Source organism: Pseudonaja textilis, chromosome 5 (genome assembly GCF_049901715.1).
Source record: "Pseudonaja textilis isolate UNSWEBS1 chromosome 5, rPseTex1.2, whole genome shotgun sequence".
Lineage (NCBI taxonomy): Eukaryota > Metazoa > Chordata > Lepidosauria > Squamata > Elapidae > Pseudonaja > Pseudonaja textilis.
Genome location: NC_141994.1, coordinates 30,145,265 through 30,166,763, shown reverse-complemented (window position 1 = coordinate 30,166,763; position 21,499 = coordinate 30,145,265). Strand labels below are relative to the sequence as shown.

Here is a 21,499-nt window from a genome sequence, read left to right as displayed (position 1 = left end):
TCAAAGATGGCACTCTAGGAGTGGGCCCAGACTTGGGGATGGAACTTTTATGGGTAAGATGGGTGCTTTATGCATATGCAGTACTTCATTCTGACTCTTTAAAAAGTATTGTCTGTTTATATGCAAACTAACTTGGAATTCATATATGCTGAGAGGTCAATACATATAATAAAAAGGACAGCACAGCCTTAACATAAAGTGAGGCGAACAGTTCTGTATGCACCCCCTCCCCCATCTTGAAGCACTTTCCACTGAATGGATCAGGACCCAGTAGGTGTAACCCGGAAGAACCACGCCGCCTGTAACCCCTCCCCACCCGCAAAACCGAACTCTTTATTGGTAAAGTCAGCCCGTTTAACGAAAAACGCATACGGAATTCACCAAGGGACAGACGCACTGGTTAGAAAAGAGTTTTTAAACTACTCCCAACTTGAAAATTGCTCCTTAAAATACTTAAGTCTGAGGCTGCAACCCACACTCACCTCGGGGAGGCGATTCAATTTAAGCGGGGCTACTTCCAGGCTGGGATAGAAATGCACTCGGGGAAGACTTAATATGGAGTCGCCGTTTGCCCTTAAGCCAATTCCCTTCGGTTTTTGCTTCTGCCTCCCCGCTCCCTCGGCTTTCCTTACTCCGCTGGCAGCCCCCGACGCGAGGCGACGCTCGCTACCCAGAACCAGGCCAACCACCGCAGCAAAGGCCTCAGAGGCTGCACCGCCCTGGCGGCGAGCGCACTGCCGCAGCCCAAGGAGCAGGAAGTCCCCATGGCCCACCGAGCCCGGCCTTGGCTGTCGTCACGTGACGCAGCGCGTGGAGCCGCCGCGCAAGCCGCTTCGCTCGGGTCCATTTCGGCCGCGGAAGAGGCAAGCGGGGTGGCCGCTGCCGCTGCTGTTATGCTCGCGCCACGGTGGCTGCTCGCCTCCCTCCTCCTCCCCGGCTCGGCGGCCACGGCGGCTTCCGCGGGTGACTTCCTCGCCCTCCGTTCCAGGCAGCCCCTCCGCGGCGGAAGCGTTTCTGCTCCGGAGACGACGGTAGCACCGTGAGACCTGTCTTGCCCTCATCGCCTTGCGCGCCTGCCCGCTTCGGATGGTGCTTTTCCTGGCCTGTGGGTGCCGCGGGCGGCGGGACTAATATGCTCACTCGGATGAGGTCTGCCATGGCCAATTTGGTGGGAGGCATCATGTCTGGCGGCTCGGTCCCGGAGGCCGGCGGGGGCTTGGATTTGCCTCCCCGCTTTCCCTACGGCAGACCCGAGTTCCTGGGGCTGTCTCAGGACGAGGTCGAGTGCTCCGCTGATCACATCGCCCGACCCATCCTCATTCTCAACAAGGAGACCAAGCGCTTGCCCTGGACCACGGGATACGCCGAGTGAGTAGCCGCTGGGGGTGGGCTGGACCGGGTGGAGGTGTCTGAAGGCAGAGACGCTCCCCTGGGCCCTCGGTTTGCCACGGTGGGGCTCAAGGGAGGCGTCCCGTGCTTGTTGTCTTCCGGGCAGCGAGGACGCTGCAGCAGCACAAGGGGAAAAGGCGACGGCCCGGTCACCGGCTTGGTGGGAAGAGGGCTGGAAGAAAAGGGGGCGGGGCGCTACTTTTCTGAACTAAAGGCAATGCTTAACTTTTCAAATGAGAACCGCTCAGACCGGCTTTTTTGGGGCGGGGGGAATCTTGCAAAAGGTCTAGGAAAACCTGCTTAATATACCAAGCCCATTTACTAAATATCAGGTTCAGTTGAAATTTCCTCCCCGAACAAGTCATAGAGGAGTTATTGTATCTTTGTTTTTCTTTCATTTCTCCTTCAGTGGGTGTGAGGCATAGCTGATACATCAGTCCCTCCTGGCTTGCATTCATTCTTAGTTTGAAGCAGGCCCCCTTACCTGTGTGTAGTTTTGCAACCTCGACATCCAATTCTGTATACTTGCATGGAAGCAAGCTTCATTCTTAAATTCTTAAGAAGCATATGTAATACATTAAAGTGCTTAATTATTGGCATGTAGTAAGTAGGTAGTTTTTGCACATGTATGCAAACAAATGTACAACTTATTATAGTAATATTACTAGAATGCTTAAAGAGGAAAGTACAATAAAGAGAAAAAGTGAATAAAAAATAAAAAATCTTGCCATTAGACTGTTTGTTTTTTATAAAACTCCATCATAGAGTAGTGCTCCCTCCCTCAATGTTTTTGCCTTTGCTTCTGTAGAATACCATTTAGTCCAGCAGTTGGTGTGTGTGCAAGCTCCTGAAGTGTTATGGGTGGATAAGATGTCCTGAGAGAATTGTATGTTTGTAGGATGATTTAGCATAGCTTTGTTTTCTTTCTGTTTTGGTAATGGCAAAGTGGTATTTAGCTAAAACCAGCCTCCAATTCCTTTTCAGGCCTGTGCTGCAATGATGATGTCTAGAGTGTTTGTCATTGATCGCTTTCATTCTCAAAATTTTCCATTTTCCCTGCACACGATCCCCTGTCAGTGTGGAAGATGTCCTCCAAAAGTGGAATGAAGGAGACTACAGCCCTTTGCTGGTTTTCCTTTCCCCCATTCTTCACCTTTCGACTGCATGTCTTTTAAAATTATTACTTCAACTGATTATAACCTTTCCTTAAAATTAAAGTTCTAAGACAGTTATTACAAGTATAATTGTTTTAATATGATGAGAATGAGATGCAGCTTTTCAACTGGTAGCAAATAGAATAGAATAGAATGGTAGCAAATGCCTTGAAAGTCTATTGGTTATATTTCTGGGGCTTTAGAGATTTCTGAAAGTTTAATCAAGGAAAGATGATGGGGAAAACCCAGACTTTTGAATTTTATGGTTACCAAATCTAATCCATTTGATATACCGTATGTGCGTGGTGTTTTTTTGTTGAAAATTTTGAGTGCTAATTTAGTAGAAAAGATCATACTTTCTCAGTGGCTGGTACAAGAGTAACATAATTTGTAATAAAATATAGTAACCAGTTTTTCTCTGACTATAACAGTGCAGAATGAAAAGTTCAAGAACTTTTAAACATTTTTTATATTGGAGTGTTAATATAGTTTTAGAGGCTTACCTTCAAAGATCACCAATTATTGGCTAACTTGAGGCAGAGTGCTCCTTCTTATCACAAAGCTGTTCAAGATGTTTGACAGAGGAAAAAAAGTACAGGCTGATCTGAGGGTATTTTTATGATGGGATCTAATTGTCCATTCAGTGGAAAATTTTCTTCATTCATGTCCTTGCCACATATGCAAGGAATGGCTTTATTTTACCCAGTGAATGATAGCTCTTGAAATTGTATTAATGGGTATTGGTCTTTTGAGTGATTACTTCAGGTATTTGGCTAAACAATCAGAGCTAAGAAATAACTAATTTTTCTCCTTTACTCTTTCTTACTTGCATATTCAGGCATCTGAAAGAGTTCTGTTGTATTGACCATATGAGGACAGAACTCCTTGTAAGTCTGTTTTATTGGAATCCCATAATGTGCAGACTTATGTTCAGTGAGTGTTCCTTTTGAACTTATTTCTTTGCATATTATAACAGACTGCAATAGAAACTTGGAAAATGGAAACATTTCCTCTATATTTACTCAAGAATAAACACAGACTCCTGAATATATGTAATAAGCTAACTCTATATCCAGAGAACCTTTGTTCAGAAAACTTAATGCACATAATCACCATAATTCCATGGGTGAAAAGCCATGTTCATTATTGTCTGCAAATGCATCCATTTTGTCTATTACTGCTTTATTGTTGCTCCTCACAGGGACTGTTAAGCAAACTCCCTTGTGACTCACAACACATAGTTCCAGCTTTTAAGAGAGATGATTTTCTACTGTATTGTATCCTTTGTATTACTGTCAACTTACATTTTTAATAGCCTTATAATTTGAGGGCTATTAATAGTTATCTGTATCTATTTTACGCAGTCTCCTACTCAGCAATTACAGTAAATGGATGTTCTGCTCTTTCTTCATCTTAAAGTGCATTATTTAAAAATTGGCAACATTTATTTTGATTGCACAGCTGTTTGATAAAACTACCCAAAGATTTCTAGTTTTTTGTTTTGTTTTGTGCATTCCACTGTAATTTTCTGCCATTTTCGGTCTATTCTTTTCACATTTATTGTCCACAGAAGACAAAAATGTTTAATTCTCTTATTACTCATGTCCATTTCTCATTTAACAGCAATCTGAGAGCTCCAGAGGAACCCTAGAACTTTACCACGTTCTATCATTATAATGAAATTTTTGTCTTGGAGATGAGCCTCAGTTTTTTTGTTTTTGTTTTTGCAGACAGATGAATTGAGTTCTGTCAAGCTTTGACAATTTGCCTGTAATGAAAAAATATAGTTAAGTTTATTTTTATTCTAAAGATAATGTTTAATCAGATTTTACGCCAAAGTCAAAACTGTTTTTTCCAAGCCTGGCTTGTTCTGCTTGTTCTTTTTATTTACACATGGCATCTATATTTGAAATAGCCATTATACAAAATTCCAGAACAAATGCTTATTAATAGCTTTGTATCCTTGATGTATGGTTGAGGATTAATGTATTATTTCATAAGTATGTTTTTATTGAGTATTAAGATAAGCATAGCCCTGGAGTTTGAGGGTTTCCTAACCACACCTGGGTACTCTCTGGAGATTGCTCAAGTTAAAAAAAAACACCTTTGCTTTGAATGTTTTGGGTTATTATAATATCTGTGTTTCATTAAAGTCAGGGAGATCTTGTTACACAGAATTAAATTAAAAGTCAGCTAGTGTTTAGGTTAAAATGTATTTTATTTATTTATATCCTGCTTTTATTATTTTTACAAATAACTCAAGGTGGTGAACATATCCAACACATCTTCCTCCTCCTATTTTCTCTGCAACAACTACCTGTGACATGGGTTGGGCTGTGAGAGTGACTGGCCCAAAGTCACCCACGAGAGGTATACATGAAAATGTATATCTTTTCAGAGTCTGCATTGCTTGTATGGTATGTACAAATATAAACTGCCAGTTCTGTAACAAAGAGAGATGTAAGTGGATAAATATTGTTACAGAAAAAAAGTCAATTGCTCTCATTCAGAGACATAAAATTTTAAAGCTACATTTCAACATGTAGTCAATATAAGTACATTAATGAATTTATCATTAATATTTTTGTGGAAGCACAACCCCTATTGTATTTAATGCCTCCTCAGGTGTAAATTTCATTCGGTACTAGTAGGATTATACTCTAATATTAATATCCTTCTGTTACAATCAGAATAATTTAGAAGAATCAGAAGAAATATCAGAAGAAGAATAACTCAATCGTTCTTAAGTTTTTCTAGAATCTAGACTGTCTATTGTCAAACTCTGATTCTCAGCTGCTGCTTAACTGCAATTCCCATTATTGACTGTATTGGTTGTGGGTGATAAGAAATGTATCCAACCCCATCCGGAGAATGTTGTTTGGACTATGAAGCTCTTAATTGTGCTTTTTCATGTGTCATCTTTTCTCCATCATCAAATGCACCTAATTTCTCTGCATTTTACTTTTAAGCTGTAGAAGGCAGCTGGATTGTTTGCTTTTTCATAGATAACAATAGAAAGGAATCAATTGTTTAATCACGTTTGCTGACATACCAGAAATGTGAACTTGTGACATATTGGGCAGCTCTTTTTTAAATGCAGAAGATCTAGCCGGTTTTTTTCACCATATTTTCTGAGGCTGAAAACTTTATAATGTCATTGAAATTAGGGGTGACTTATTTCCAGGGGAATTCATGGGCAAGTGCATTCTGTTTCCAGGAGGTGATGTTTTGATTAGGACTATTAAGACACGGCTACCTTGTTGTGTTAAGCAGGAGGGCTAATACCTGCCCCTTATTCTTTGTTTTTGTTTTTAATACTGGTGTTTAAACTGGCTTTAACTATAAATATTTTAAAAATTGTTTTTGTTTGTGTGTTTTTAAAGGTTTGTTTAGTAGTCCACTGAGGGGAATGAGGTATGTATGCTTTGTACCAAGCTGAACTGAACTGTGAATTGTTCGTATATGGCTAGATCTTCCATCTGTTGAGAATGGAGGTTATATAAGTGTAATTGGTGAATTCGGTGCAGTCAGAACGGCTATTAATTCGCTATTTTCCAAAAACCAATTTAATGCTTATCACTAAGGGTAGGACTAGAAGTAATCAATAGTAAATTGTATGTAAATCTATAATTATAAATCATAGGTAGAGGGATGCAGCTTCCTTGAAAGTATTGCATTTTAAGAATGGGCAGTAAGAGATTCAGCTGTATAATGTAGTGTTTATATAAAACTGATCCTTACAATGGATGACTGTTTGCTAAGAACCTGTTTGACTGAATAGCTTCCTTAGTAAGGATTCTTCTTGGATTTGCCAATAAACATTTGGCTTTAGGGAATGTTTACAATAATTAAGCAACAGACAGTTCAGAGTAGCCTTTATTTTCTGTTGTGAAGTTAATCCATTTTATGCACAGATCTGGGGAAACTATAGTATTCACGTACACTAAGTTGCTTAGGGAGTTAGCAGTTAACAACGAGTAAACTTAAATCATGATCGAAGACTTGTATTCTCTTCATCTACTTGACCATATTGGTTTGGCTTCATATCTTCCAAAAGATACACAGTTTGTGAATGGATGCAGTATAATTATTGAAGTGTTATTTTAGGTGTAATAACCAATGAAACAATTTATCTAAATGGAGACAGATTTTTGATACAAATATATGGATAATTTAATTAACTGGCTTTTAGAACTTTTTCTGGCTTTATTAAGGAATTCTTATAGGAGTTACCCAACCCATTTTAGTACAATAAATAATTTTGAAGAATTTGGTCATATATTTTTTTCCATTTTTTTAAAATTATTTTATATCATACATTTCCTTTCTATGTTGAGCAGTATGCTCTATATGTGTCCAAGGTGTTAACATACAAACATCATCATCATCATTATGAACATATTATATATAAACACATTCCAGAATGTTTTTGATTATAATATTGTCTGTGGGGGTTTCTGGGTTTTTCCAACATTGTGCGTATGCAATCCTAGCTGCTGTTACGATGTGTAGAACCAAATATTTATTACCCTTACTGTAATGTCCTGGAATCATGCCCAACAAAAATGTCTCAGGTTTCAGATCTATTTGTTGTCTTCATATTTTCCAACCATGTGTGTATTTTCTTCCAATATTTTTTGGCATGACCACCATATATGGTAGTATGAACCTGGTGGCTGATTGCATTTCCAACATTTAACCGATTTTTTTATACATGTTCGCTAATCTTGCAGGTGAGTAATGCCATCTATAAAACATTTTATAAAGGTTTTCATTGTATGCTGTTGACATTGTAAGTTTATGATTTCTATTCCTTAGTTTCTCCCACTTACCCAAAGCTATTGTATAGCCAAACTTCTTAGCCCAAGTTATCGTAGTTTCTTTTACTTGTTCTTCTTCCATTTTGCGAGTTAATAAGTAATTGTATATCTCTTTATAATTTTTTGGTCTGATCCCATTAATATCTGGTCCAGCTCATTTGGTTTGTTGTAAAACCCATATTCCTGCCTGTCTTTTTCGTACCTGGATTGTATTTGTAACTGTGACCATTATGATAGGTCCATCCTTAACCTTTTTAATTCTTGTTTTGTTTTTAGTTCTTCCATTTCATTTAATAAGTCCTTATATCTTATAAATTTATCCATATTTATGACATGCCTCCATTATAGATAACCACCCTGGCATAGTGTTGTTTAATTTTGGTCCATGCTAGTAATAGTGAATTTCTAATGTGATGCCTCTGGAAGTAGCTATGTATCATGTCATCCCAGTTGCAGATCATGAACTTCCAATGTTAATAGTCTTATATTTCTCAGATTAACCCGTTCTTTCACCCACGAAAGTGCCATGCTTGGTAATATAACTCCAAATCCAGAAGACCAAAACCTCTACTTTTAAGATCTTGTAACAGTTTTAATTTAATTCTTGCCTTTTTCTTTGCCATGGCAAATTTTAATATCAACTTGTTTAGGTGTTCAAAATATTTCCCCCCAATTTTAGTATAGTATAATAATCTTGGCAGGATGTTCATCTTAATCGTGGCTATTCTCCCCAATAGGGACAATTACAGGTTTTGCCAGTTTTCCAAATCCCTTTCAATTTATCATAATTGTCTTCTTTGAAAGTTACACATCTTGCCATCAATTGGATCCCTAAGTATTTAACTTTTTTTACAATTTGCATATTCATTATTCTTGTAAATTCTCTTTTGTTTATCTGTAAAAATTTTAACCAATATTTTTCCACCCCTGTTGTCTTTTGTTTATTTTCAAACCTGCAACCGCCCCATATTCTTCTATCTTTGTAATTAATTTAAGTCCTGTTTCCTGTGGGTCTTCTGAAATAAACACCAAGTCATCAGCAAAAGCCTGTAATTTATACTCCTCCTTCTTAATTTTCATACCCTTTCATAATCACCTTTGCTGTTTGTCTATGATATAGTGTTTTGATCATATTGGTAAATTTCTCTCCAAAGTCCATATGTTCTAATTGTGCAAACATAAACTGGCAACTCAAATTATCAAATGCTTTTTATGTGAATTTGGACATGTATTAATGTAATATCTATATCTTTGACAGCAGGAAGCACATTTTTCTCCACTATAATCTACTTGGATATGATTTCCTGTTGCATTGAACAGGACTGAAAAGAGGTCCTAAAACAGCATCTAGTGTGACTAAAGAGGCCAATTTGAGAGTGGCAATCACTTCCACACTAAGGACAGATACAGTCTGTCCCTGTCCAGTCCCCAGATTTCGCTGGTTCCGGGACTGCCTCTTTGCCTCAGCCTGCCGAATTAGTGTCTCTTCGAATCGGAGAAGCCATGCTGCATCTTTAGCCTCCAAGCTGAACGATCAGAAGTCAAGGTTTCCCAAGGCCTTTGGATCCCTCTTGGAGATATCATATTTCAGCGGTGGTCTCCCTCTAGGGCGCTTTTCCTGCACTAATTCTCCATACAGGAGGTCTTTTGGAATCTGCCCATCAGCCATCCTCATGACATGCCCAAGCCAGCATAGCCATCGCTGTTTCAATAGTATATACATGCTAGAAATTCCAGCACATTCCAAGACTGCGCTATTTGGAACTTTGTCATGCCAGGTGATGCCAAGAATATGTCAGAGACAGCGCATATGAAAGGTGTTCAACTTTCTCTCCTGCCATGCGTAAAGGTCCAAGACTCGCTGCAGTACAAGAGTGTGCTCAAGACACAGGCTCTGTAGACCTAAATCTTTGTATGTTCGGTCAGCTTCTTATTAAGCCATATTCTCTTTGTAAGTCTGGAAAATATGGCGGCCGCTTTACTGATACGTCTATTCATCTCAGTGTCTAAAGAGAGAATGTTGGAGATAGTTGAGCCTAGATACACAAAGTCATGGATAACCTCCAGTTCTTATGCAGAGATTGTAATACAGGAAGGTGAATCCACATCCTGACCCATGATTTGTATTTTTTTCAGGGTGATTGTTAGTCCAAAACCTTGGCAGGCTTTGCTAAAATGATCCATAAGTTGTTGAAGGTCTTCAGCAGAGTGAGCAGTAACTGCATCATCATCAGCGAAGAGGAAATCCGCAAGCATGTCAGCTGGACTTTGGACTCTGCTCTCAATCTAGAGAGATTAAAGAGTTTTCTGTCTGATCTGGTCCGGAGATAAATACCCTCTGTTGCAGTTCCCAAAGCGTGTTTCAGCATGACAGCAAAAAAGATCCCAAATAAAGTTGGTGTGTGGACACAGCCCTGCTTCATTCCACTTCGGATGTGAAAGGAATCTGAGGTTAAACCATCAAAAACTACCGTGCCCTTCATTTCCTCATGAAGGACCTGATGATGTTGAGGAGCTGAGGTGGACATCCAATGTTGGGGAGGATTTCATAAAGGCCATCCCTACTAACCAAGTCAAGATCTATGAAGGCTACAAAAAGTGGCTGTCTTTGTTCCCTGCACTTCTCCTGCAACTGTCTAAGGGAAAATACCATGGCAGTAATGGACCTGTTGGCTTGGAATCCACACTGTGATTCTGGATAGACTCTCTCTGCAAGCACCTGGAACCTCTTCGGTATGACATGGGCAAGGAGCTTCCCTACAACACTAAGAAGAGAGATGCCACGGTAGTTGTTACAGTCACCCCTATTGCCTTTATTCTTATACAGTGTGATGATATTTGCATCCTTCATATCTTGCGGCACTCCACCTTCCCTCCAACAATGACAGAAGATTTCATGCAGTTCAGTGGAGATGATCTCTTTGCAGCACTTCAGCAGGGATGTTATCTTTCTTGGATGCCTTGCCAGAGGCAAGGGAATCTAGAGCCCCATTTAGTTGGTTCACTGTCAGGCATCTCCAAGACAGTCAGGTACTCAATGTTATTTAATTCTTCAATTACAACATTTTCTCTGGACTATAACTCAGAGCAGTGCTGCACCCAGCGTACCATCTGCTGTGCTTGGTCCTGGATGACGTCCCCTGTAGCTCACTTCAGGCGGGCAGATTTCTTTTGTATTGGATCTAAGGCTTGCTTGATGCCATCATACATCCCCTTGATGTTGCCTGTGTTAGCTGCTATCTGGATCTGAGAGCAAAGCTGCAGCCAGTAATCGTTAGCACATCTCCTGGTGGTCTGTTGGACTTTACTACAAGCAGCTCACAGAACCTGTAGGTTACGCTCACTGGAACAGGCTTTATACGCAATTAAAGCTCTCCTCTTCCTCGATGGCTGGTATCAGCTCCTCCAAGAGGGCTTCAAAACAATCTGCTATCTTTCTGGTCTCCTTACCAAATACTAACAAGTGGTGTTATAAACAGCATTCTTGAAATGTTCCTATCGTTCAGATGCATTTGTTTCAGCTGGGCCTGGGAGAGTTTCCTTAAGTGCTTGAGCAAATTCCTCCACTCTGTCCTGATTGCGGGTCTTGCTGATGTCGATTCATGGTCTTCTTTCCTTGTTCAAGTGATGCAATCTCTTTGTTTGCAGTTTTATTCTGTTGCACACGAAGGAGTGTGCAACAGATTGTGTGTATCACAATCAGCGCCCTGATAGCTGTGTGTGATTGTAATACTGGGAAGGCTGGGGTGCCTGGTGAGAATCAAGTTGAGCTGGTGCCAATGCTTTGATCTTGGATGTCTCCAGGAGATTCTGTGTTGAGGCTTTGTATTAAAGAATGTATTGCTAACGCAAAACCGTAGTAGCAGCAAAACTCCAGAAGGCGTTGGCCATTTTCGTTCATCTTCCCGACATAGAACTGACTTAAACAAGTGGGCCAAGAATTATGGTCAGCTCCAATTCTGGCATTAAAATCACCATGGATGAACAATGGTTCTTTCTCAGGGATTTTCTTAATAGTGGCAGCCAGATCATCGTAGAATTCGTCTTTAGATTCTACTGAATCTAAAGTGCATATGCACTAATAAGAGTAACCAGCCCTGCTGATGAATGGAGCTGCAACATGGTTTTCTCCACTGTATAATCTACGTGGATATTATTTCCTGTGTACCATTGTTAAAAACCTCTTTATAAATACAGTAATTTAATAAAGTTTGTTAAAAAAGACTAAATACTGAATCTTTGGTGCATGTTTTTTGTTTGCCAATCATGGTAGTTGTTAGATGGTGAAAGGAATTTTGTTTTTATTGTTTTTATTTCTCGCATTTCCTCAAAAAGCTCACCATGACTTTTATGAAATACCCTGTTTCTCCAACAATATGCCCCCCCCAATAGGAAGTCCCAGCATGTTTTATAGGCATGAAATGAAATTAAGCCCCTCCCCCCAAATTAAGGCCTATATTAAAACATGCGAAATGGGGGGGGATGGTGTGTGTGTGGGGCTTGCTGTTAGGAAGTACTTTTGTTGCACACCCGGATATGGTGCTGTCTGCATTGACCCCGATACTAAGTGCCTCACCAATGCCGAGGTCAACATCCAAGCTGTCGCCGCCCGCCCGCCCAAAGATGCAAGGGGGGGAATTAAGTCACCCCCGAAAAGACGGCTTAGCCATTTTTTCGGGGCTCAAAAAAAAATAAGACCCGGCCTTATTATATGAGAAACACGGTATTTATTTTATCATCATAGCTACCAACCTCATGTGTAAGTTTCCAACTTATCCTGAGTCTCTATAGTCCTAATTCACATCAACCACTACACTACCACGAGCCCTTTCCAGGCCATTTCAGGGTAATTTTCAGGGTAATTTATAGTTTCCATCATTTTACTCTCATTAATTATAAATGGAACTTTGTGAAAAGCTTCAGCATATATTGGTAATTTCTATTTGACAAGAACCTGGTTCTTTCCTATGTATCATGTTTGTTTTACACACAAGACCTCTCTAACTTGGAGCTGTTCTTGAAGACTAAACAAAATTATGTGTATCTACTGGACAGTTTCCTTACTGTCTTAATTTAAATGTAGGAGCTGCATTGACTGTTGATATGTTTCCATGTACAATTCAAAGTGTTGCTTATAAAGCTCTATCTCATTCAATGCCTGGGTATCTATGAGACCATCTAGCCAAGATAAGCTTTGCCTGTTGACTCTGAGTGAATAGAAAATGTCTCTTGACGTCTCCAGCTACCAAGAGATAAGAGGGGAGAGCACCTGAAAATGGGCGTTTTCTGTGGTGGCTTCTATTTTCTGAAATGGCCTGTTACCTGGAACAAAGATGCTCCCCCCCCCCTTTTCATGACCACCACGTATTTTGTAAAAAGTTTACTGTTCTAAAAAGTCTTTGGAATTTGACTTTTATTGGTGCCAGGTGTAAATGCTGCTGCTATAATAATAATACAAGATTATTCTTTGCTTTTGTTACATATACTGCATTGTTTAATTGGCTGTGTTGTTGGTGTATTAAATCATCTAAAGCAGGGGTCGCCAACCTTTTCGACCTCAGGGACCACCAAACTCATAATTTAAAATCCCATGGGCCAGAGACCCTGGGAAAATGCCCAAAAAATCTGCAGGAAAATTCTCCACCCTGTTTTCCTACTGATTGATCTTTCTTTATTTGGGATTGCAGGATACCATCTCCAGCTCCGTTTTCAGGGGGATGGAGGGAGAGAGACTTTTGGCTTCATGCAAGGAAAACAGCAGAAGCAGCAGAAGTTTTTCTTTCTCTCCCCCAAACTCCACCAGAAATGAGTCTTTGCGGGTGCAGCCTCTTGAAGCAGGAGGCCTTGCAGGGTCCCAAAGACTCCTTTCTGGCAGAATTTGGGGGAGAGAAAGAAAGACTTTTGCTGGTTTCCTTGTGTGCAGCCAAAAGCAGAAGAAGAAAGAAGCGGAAAGACACCGATGGCCAGACGAGGTGCATGGGGTGAATGGGGCAAGTTCCCCCCTCCACTCTTTCCCCCCTCCCCTCACTACCTCGTGTTGTTTGCAATGCAAGCGACACAAGCCTTGTGTTCCCATGCAGCTTGGATTAATTGCTTTGGGGGGGACATTTCTCTGCAGACCACCAAAATTTTCTCGCAGACCACCAGTGGTCCCCCACTGGTTGGCGACCACTGGTCTAAAGTGCCTTATATTATGAATAATCTATCTTTAAGAGATTTCCTCAATGTGTTGTTTTCCAGATAGGTTGTAGATTAATTCTCATGATCAGTTGACAATGTTGGAGAAGTTTGGTCATCTATAAGTGGTCAGATAACTTTCAGCTCAACCATTTTGTACCTTTTTTTCCATAATGCCTTTTTTATTTTTGTTTTTAAATCTGTGGATTAAAAAATCCCAGAAATTTACAGTGTAACAAATAATTTCTTCAGAATAATCTTTATATACATCTTTAATATATTTAAATTGCCAGAAAAATCTCCTGAATCAAGTTCTGTTAACATTCCTAAAGTTACATAAAGAGAATAAATAGCATTTTATTTATATGTGCTTTGTGCTGCAGAATTGTTTTTGTTAGGTTGATGATTCTTGGCAATTTCGCAGTTATGGAACAAGGCAGGGCAATACATCTTGCACAGGTTATTTAGCAAGGTTCTATTTATTGAGCTTTTTAGAATTAGAAGGCTGCTTTATCTTGATGTGCAGTAAAGAAAGGAAATAACTTACCTTCTTGTAATATTTTAATTTCTGTCCCACTGGTATCAGCATGCTTAACCTTTTTCTTCTCCCTCCCCAGCGATATTGCTTATACTTATCCAGTTATTATAGATTCATAAATGTTTGATATTAATTATTGCTACTTCACTGTGTTGCTAATGATGGCTGAGTAACATGATTTGTCACCTTAAACAGAACTACAGCCAAATGAGACATTATCTTTTGAGAAAGAAGCTCATATCTGTGGAAAGCATTGTTGCTGGTACTAGAAGCAGAAGTCTGCTAACTATTAGGTCTGGAGATGTTCAGTTTAGTCACTGTAATGGTGTTTTTAATGGACTTATAATTGAGAAACTAATTGATTGAAAAAAATGACATTCAGAAAAGCCAGATGACTTTTCTGAGAAAAAGGGATGGAAAATAGCATATTTTTAAAAAATAAGCTGAGATGTTATTGTCAAGGGAAGCTTAGAGAGCTTTCTCGTTCGTTTTTTAAAGTTAAATCTATACTATTTAAGAGCTTAGCATTATGCATCTGTTTTTTCCACCCTAGATGATTGGAGAAAAAAAAATAACAGCTGCTATTTTACCAAGCTAGGGATCTGGAAACTAGATCTCCTTTTAAAGTCTACCCACTGGAGTCTACAAAACAGCACCTGGTTGGGTCAAAAGCCCTATTTAAGATAAAGATTTCATTTGCTTCTCTTCACACTAAAGCATGATTCTAGTAAACATTTTTAAAAGGGATGTTTGTTACACAGGTATACTATTAGAAATCAGGGTTGTTGAGAGAAAGAGAGAAATCAAATAAAAGGAACCCCTCTTCTTGCACAACTTCCAGAGGATGTTGAGGGCTGGCGTGTTGTCAAAATGGCATGGTATATCATAGGTCTGCCATCACTGACGTACCTTATTTATTGCTAAAGTGAGCACAGTATAGGTCACTTTTACAAAGTTTGGCCACAAGTACAACTGAAATGCAGTTTTATTCCTAACACGCTGTCACTGTTTTTTGGAGAATTAAATCTCAAATTTAGAAAACGTCTTGCAAGCCATTGTTGTGCTCATCCCACTCATGTGGCAGTACATGCAGTGTATTGAAATACTTCTAAAAAAATAAGATAATTAACACAGACTGATTTAGAAATTTGTCCAGGCTAAAAAATTATGCATCATTATTTATAATGCATTATTGAGATATACTAGGAGATCAAACAAACCCCTTTTGTTCCATTTACGAATGTTGTTTCATAGCCTATTTAGGTTTCATGGTTTCATTGTTGCTCATCTCATTTATTCTTGCATAGCTACCAGTGCCAGATCTTTTGTTATAAATCAGGATTGTGCTATAGGAAACTCACTTAAGGAGATAGGAACAGACTTTCAAAGCATTAAATGGAAAGCAACAAAAATTAATAAATTATATGGGGTTATGTAAATTGACTATAGAAAGTAGCACATATACTTACTGAAATTAATGGGCTTTGATTCTCTGTAGATACACATACAATTACATTATATGGCTGATATTTTCCCAACTGAACAACACAATGTATGTTTATAATAATCATACACAAAATAAAGTACAAGTGGATAAATCTCATTTATATATATGTACATACATACCCTCTTAATCTTAGAGTAACATATAATGTGATAATAAAATAGTAAAGGATCTAAAAAGGAACAAAAAGAGGCCAAACTTGTTGTATATAACAGAACAGAACTTTCTGATTTGCAGATTTCACAAATTCTGATTCATCCTGAATTTCTGGCTCCTCTTCCACAAAGCTTGATTCCAGAATAGTGCAAACAAAACCTGGACATGTTTAGTTTTTGAGAAGTATGGCTTTCTGCATATGGGTATGTATGCATATACTCTCATTTCACTGAGAGTGGAAGAAGTGTTTTAGCGCATGCACATGTGTGCAAAGTAGGAACAGCTTTCAAAGCAGCCATACGAGTCTTCAGAAGGCTCCTACTTTCTTTGTGAAAAAGGATGATTTTTTCCATACCAATAGCTTTGTGTAACGTCGGTTCTTGAATAATTTGCAAAGCTGCATTGAGTAATAGTGTCTAAGGACAAGGTTGCTTAGTGTGTTTTGGAGCTTCCCTGAGTGAACAACTTTCAGGTAGGAGATTCAGAACTGGTTCTTTTAAGGTCTTTTAAACCAGCAGTCACCAACCAGTGGGCCGTGAGAAAATTTGGGGCTGCAGAGAAATCTCACCCCAAGAGCACCCTTCCCAAAACAATTAATCCAGGCTGCGCAGAAACACAAGGCTGCTCAGCCCACATGGCCCGCGGGAACCATCCCCGCCCACTCACTCTTACCCGGCAAACTTGTCTGCTAAGTTGCTATTTTTTTTTCTTTTTCCGACCATCTGCTGTGCTGGGAGATTTAGATTAGCTAGGAAGCAGGAAATGGTTGGATTTCTTGCTTTCTAGCTAAGCACAGCCGAACCTCCCTTAGGACTGAAGGTTTGCTTGCAAGCAAATTCAGTGCAGACTCATGGTAAGCCGATTTGAGAGACTGAGCTGGCTGATGGCAGATAGACCACTCAATGATTTTGTGAGCAACTCAATCTGCCTGCTTTGCCTGATTTTGGTTAAAAGTTGCTTTTTTATATAAAAAATCAATATTTACATACATGGTGTGTTGTGAGTTAATTTTGTGAGTTTGCTTGCTAGCAAATTTTGTGTGACAGACTGAGCTAGCCAATGGCAGATAGATAGATTTCTGAATGAATCTGATTCTGTGAGCAACTCAATCTGCCTGCCTGCTTTGCCTGATTTTGGGTAAAAGTTGCTCTTTTTTATAAAAAATTAAATACTTATATAAATATTTATAATATTTACATACAAGCCATGCCCAGCCAGTCACATGACCACAAGCCATACCCACAAATTAGGCCACGCCTACAGAACCAGTTAGTAGTCCCTGGGATCTAAAATTATGAGTCTGGTGGTCCCTGAGGTCCAAAAGGTTGGCGACCCCTGTTTTAAACCATAGTGCTCTACAGTATTATAAAGTACATACTCACTTTGTCTCAAAACAAATTGTGTATTATAGCTTAGTACTGTTTCAGGTTGTAGAAAATTATCTAGAAATTTCTATTAGTACATGGACATATTATTTAAAATACTGTATTAAGTAACAAGGAATGAATGAGACAAAACAGTATGTAGAACAGAAATGTGTTATCTTTCTGTTGCCTCAAGATGAGTCCTATTTTAACATTGTTTTTTGCAAGTGAGTTGACCCAGGGCCCAAAGTTGGCCCAGTTGGGGAGATGTTAGAGATACAAAAGCTTAAGACACCAATTTTGCTCCTTAAAATATGAATTGCCTCCAAAATGTTAAAAAAGCCAGTTTTTGAGGCTTGAAAAAGAAGTTGTCAGATTGTCCATTTTGTATCACTCGTGTATAAACCAAAAATTTTAAAGTTTCTTTAATATTCTAATTTCCAGTTGTACACAAACTAATCACATATCTGGTTTCTCAGTGGAAATCATTACTTCAGTTTGAAAAAAAAAACTTGTTCAAATTAAATAGCTTTAAGTCCAAAGAAAATATCTGAAAGAACACACCATTTGTTTAAGTGGATGGAAGTAATTCTTCTTCATCAAAAGTTTTTTTTATAGGGGGGAGAACTAGGCCAATACCTAACAATGATTATTATTATGATGCTTAATGAGTTCAGAGCAATTCTAAGCATAATTATTGTAAAGATGAAACATGAAACTAATGATTCGAGTGTTTCTTATTTTAGGATCCTGAAATCTCTTAATATTACTTGTTATTAATATTATTTTAAACGGGTCCCATTTATCAGTTGAGACAGTCAGAAAATATGAATTTTTTGGATTAATGTTGCATTTAAAATGTAAATTTGAAGTCAATTCAAAGAGTTTGATGCAATATAGAAATTTGAGTTTAGATAAATATTAAAAGACATAAATATAGGATAAGAGCACCACTATGTATATTTGCAAGAAGTGTTTCCTGGTGCATTTTATGTTGCATTGTATGAATTCAGAACAGTACACAGATACATGTTTGGTTGAGACAGTTTCCTCATTTGAAATAAATATTATTGTAGAAAGCCCCCACCCCCAAGAATAAAATATTCCACAAAATAAGAAAAGAAATAGAATATATTTTCCATAAAGAAGAAGAGAAAAGTATCCTTAACAGAAACAGAAAGCAGCCCCAATCTTTCCTCCACTAAAACAGCCTGTAGCAGGCAAAGCTTAAGGATACTAAATTTCATTCATAAACAATATATAAATTGTAAAATTGGATTTGGCTAAAGTGATCTCCAAATAGATGGCAGAATAGACCAAGAGCTGAAATTGACATGACTAGGCTGACAGGATTAGATCAGGGAGAAAAAACACCTAGGACTTGCATTTTCCCTTTACCTTTAGAGCTGGTCAGAACCTTGAAGACCATAATAGAAATCTTGTAACACAATTAAATAATAAAGGACCCAGACCCAGACACCTCAATTACAAAGCCCCCCAAATATATAAAAACTCATCTACTGATCAGACCAATTTGCCAGTTGCCCTCAGAAATGCTTGCTGTTGTCATTGCTGTCTCTGGGCCAATAAACCTCCTTTCCAATGGCAGCCTGCCTCAAAGTTTTTATTGTTCTGCGTTTTTCATTATTTACATAGGATTGTGATTGCTATGAGCATTAGGGTAGGCATCAATCACTATCAATGACAAGATATTTTGGAAGCTCTGATTTAAATTGTCAGGGAGGCATCAAGATACCTACCTATGCTTTAATAAGTTACTTAAAATAAGTTGTTTTCAAAAAATACTTATTGTTTTATGATATTGCATAACTTTAACAAACTGAAAGGCACGTATGCGCACTAAGTAAAAATTGGATTACCACTTTCTAAAAAAAATCTAGCTTTGCTTTTAAGAAGAAAAATAATCAAAAGAACATTTGAAATGGTGCAGCATAACGAATTCCTATTTCTTACTGTATTTGCAATCTACATTTTTTTAAGAATTAAGCAAAACAAAACTTTCAAGTTAATTTTTTAAAAATACTTTTTAAATTAGTCTTTAAAAAATCTAAACAAAGTAGAATGCATAAAGTATAAAATTGAGAGAAATGCTTAATCGTGGTGGAGTGGAAATGTTAATTGGAGGCTAATGTTTGCCTTCAGAACAAATGACTTCCAAATATTTTTCCATATTCACATTGCTGGAACATTTGGGAAATTAGTGGCTAAATTGTGACAACTGTTGTATAGTCTGCATGAATTGATGCATAAGTATAGAAAAAATTAGTAGTGGAGTCGGTGCTTTTAAGTGAGGCATAAGAAATTTGTGGCTAGAAGAAAAAGAAGAAACTCACGGTACTTCTAGTTTGGTATGCTAAAAATATCAAAGAAGAAATAGTTGGTGCTGTTTGGAACTGTTCCTATGTTCCTATACAGTAACTATATTGGTTTTAAAAAGACAATCAAGGTACCACATGTCACTAAGCCAGAAAATAGCTGAAGTCTCTTGGGAAGCTTTGCCCATAGTATTCTGTGGTGCCATTATATGAGACAAAGTATGCTAAATATGATGACATAAAAAAATAAAAGATTCTGTGAATATTTTTTTTACCTTAATTAAGCTACTTATGAACAATGGACAATGGGTAAAAAGTACCGTACAAATAGATATGCTCATATCAATTAATATACAACTAACAGATAAGCTTATTTAAAGAAATGTTGCCAAAAATGTAATCCATATTAAGTAATATAGTAAAGATAGTTAATACAAATACAACAGCACAGTGTGACATCTAATTATAATCTGAAAATATATAACCATTACAATATATAAAAATAGGACTCAGAATATTTCTCGGTCTGTTAGAGAGTACAGACCTAGAAAGGGTAGCAGTGGGCAATATCACAAGTTTGCCTTCTAATAGTGTATTTATGAATTGTTATGGCTAAATGATGAATACAAAACAAACAAGAAAACACTTGGATAACTGAATGTATATCTTAAAATAAGTTAAGAACATTTATTATGAAAGTTTGTGGACTATCAAGCTTCATGTGTCAGGTTTTAGTAAACAAAATACATGAGTCATAATCATATTTGAAATAGTAATTTTTTTGGATGGGCCATATTTAAAAATGGGAAAACATTAGTTGGGTCTAATATGGTGTGTCTAAACATCTGACTGTGTGATAATAATGCAATTAAAAATATCAAATGGACAAAATTATCAAACTTCACTAGAATTTGAAATCCTCAGCTGAAATTATATAAGACCGTGATGGCGAACCTATGACACGCATGCCAGAGGTGGCATGCAGAGCCCTCTCTCTGGGCACGTGAGCTGTAGCCACACCTCCGCTCTGTTGCACATGCGTGCTTCCTGCCGGCCAGCTGGTCTTCAGGTCTCTGCCATGCATATGTGGGGGGGGTGCATGTGGGTGGGTGTGCATGGGGTGTGGGGGCGCATGTGCATGCATGGGATGTGCACATGTTACATTTTGGGGATGCACGCTTTGGGCACTTGGTGCTGAAAAGGTTAGCCATCACTGCTATAAGGTAGTAGAGAGGAATCGTAATATTGTATAAAGTTTGGTAATTTTAACAGTTTCTGGCATTTATAATGTTATTTTAGTGTTCATATCTGAGACTATGGGTATAATTTAGTTGTAAAATGGTATCTCAAAATTTTACATCCAAAAGTTTTGGATGTATTTTCATTCTGTTTTTTTAGAATTTCTGAATGGCTTGTTAATGTTTGAGGGAGTCACACTGAAGTAAACATTCAGGTCTGATTTCTCAAGCATTGGATGAAAATTTTGTTTTAAAAAGAACTTATGAATGTCAAACTGCAACTAAATGGGTCTCTTAAATCTGAGTTCCCTTGCCCAGGAATTACTGTAAATCCTAAAATATTATTTCTTTCATGTGTTATTAATTTTGTAAATCGCAGAGTTTTGTTCAATAGGGCATTAAAATTCCAAGGAGTTATTAAATACCTAAAAACAAACAAATTAGATTATTAAAAATATTCTTTTGATTGTGTTTTCTTCTTCATAGAGTGATCAATGCAGGGAAAAGTACACATAATGAGGACCAAGCAAGTTGTGAAGTGCTTACGGTGAAGAAGAAAACCGGAACAACTAATTCAACACCAAACAGAAATTCCTCTAGTAAGCGGAGATCATCATTGCCCAATGGGGAAGGATTGCAGTTGAAAGAGAATTCAGTAAGTCTCTGTGTCTTCTCAGTGATTCATCAAGACAATTGGTTCACCTATAAACATTTTGATACAAGAACACTCACACAAACATACACACACACACAAACACACACACACACACACACTCAACTAGTGTTTTCTTAACAAGTTTATCTTCTTTCCTAAAATGTGAGC

At 38.2% G+C, this 21,499-nt stretch overlaps 1 protein-coding gene across 2 annotated transcripts in view; it reads left to right on the top strand.

Moving 5' to 3' along the window:
- The first annotated feature begins 796 nt into the window (after positions 1-796).
- Positions 797-21,499, top strand: part of PPM1H (protein phosphatase, Mg2+/Mn2+ dependent 1H) — a 54,796-nt gene continuing 34,093 nt past the window's right edge. For both annotated transcript variants that reach the window (XM_026700272.2, XM_026700263.2), the window contains exons 1-2: positions 797-1,368; positions 21,163-21,331. In XM_026700272.2, the coding sequence (XP_026556057.1) occupies positions 1,133-1,368; positions 21,163-21,331 (405 nt within the window). In that variant the 5' untranslated portion in view covers positions 797-1,132. The remainder of the gene's footprint in view (positions 1,369-21,162; positions 21,332-21,499) is intronic.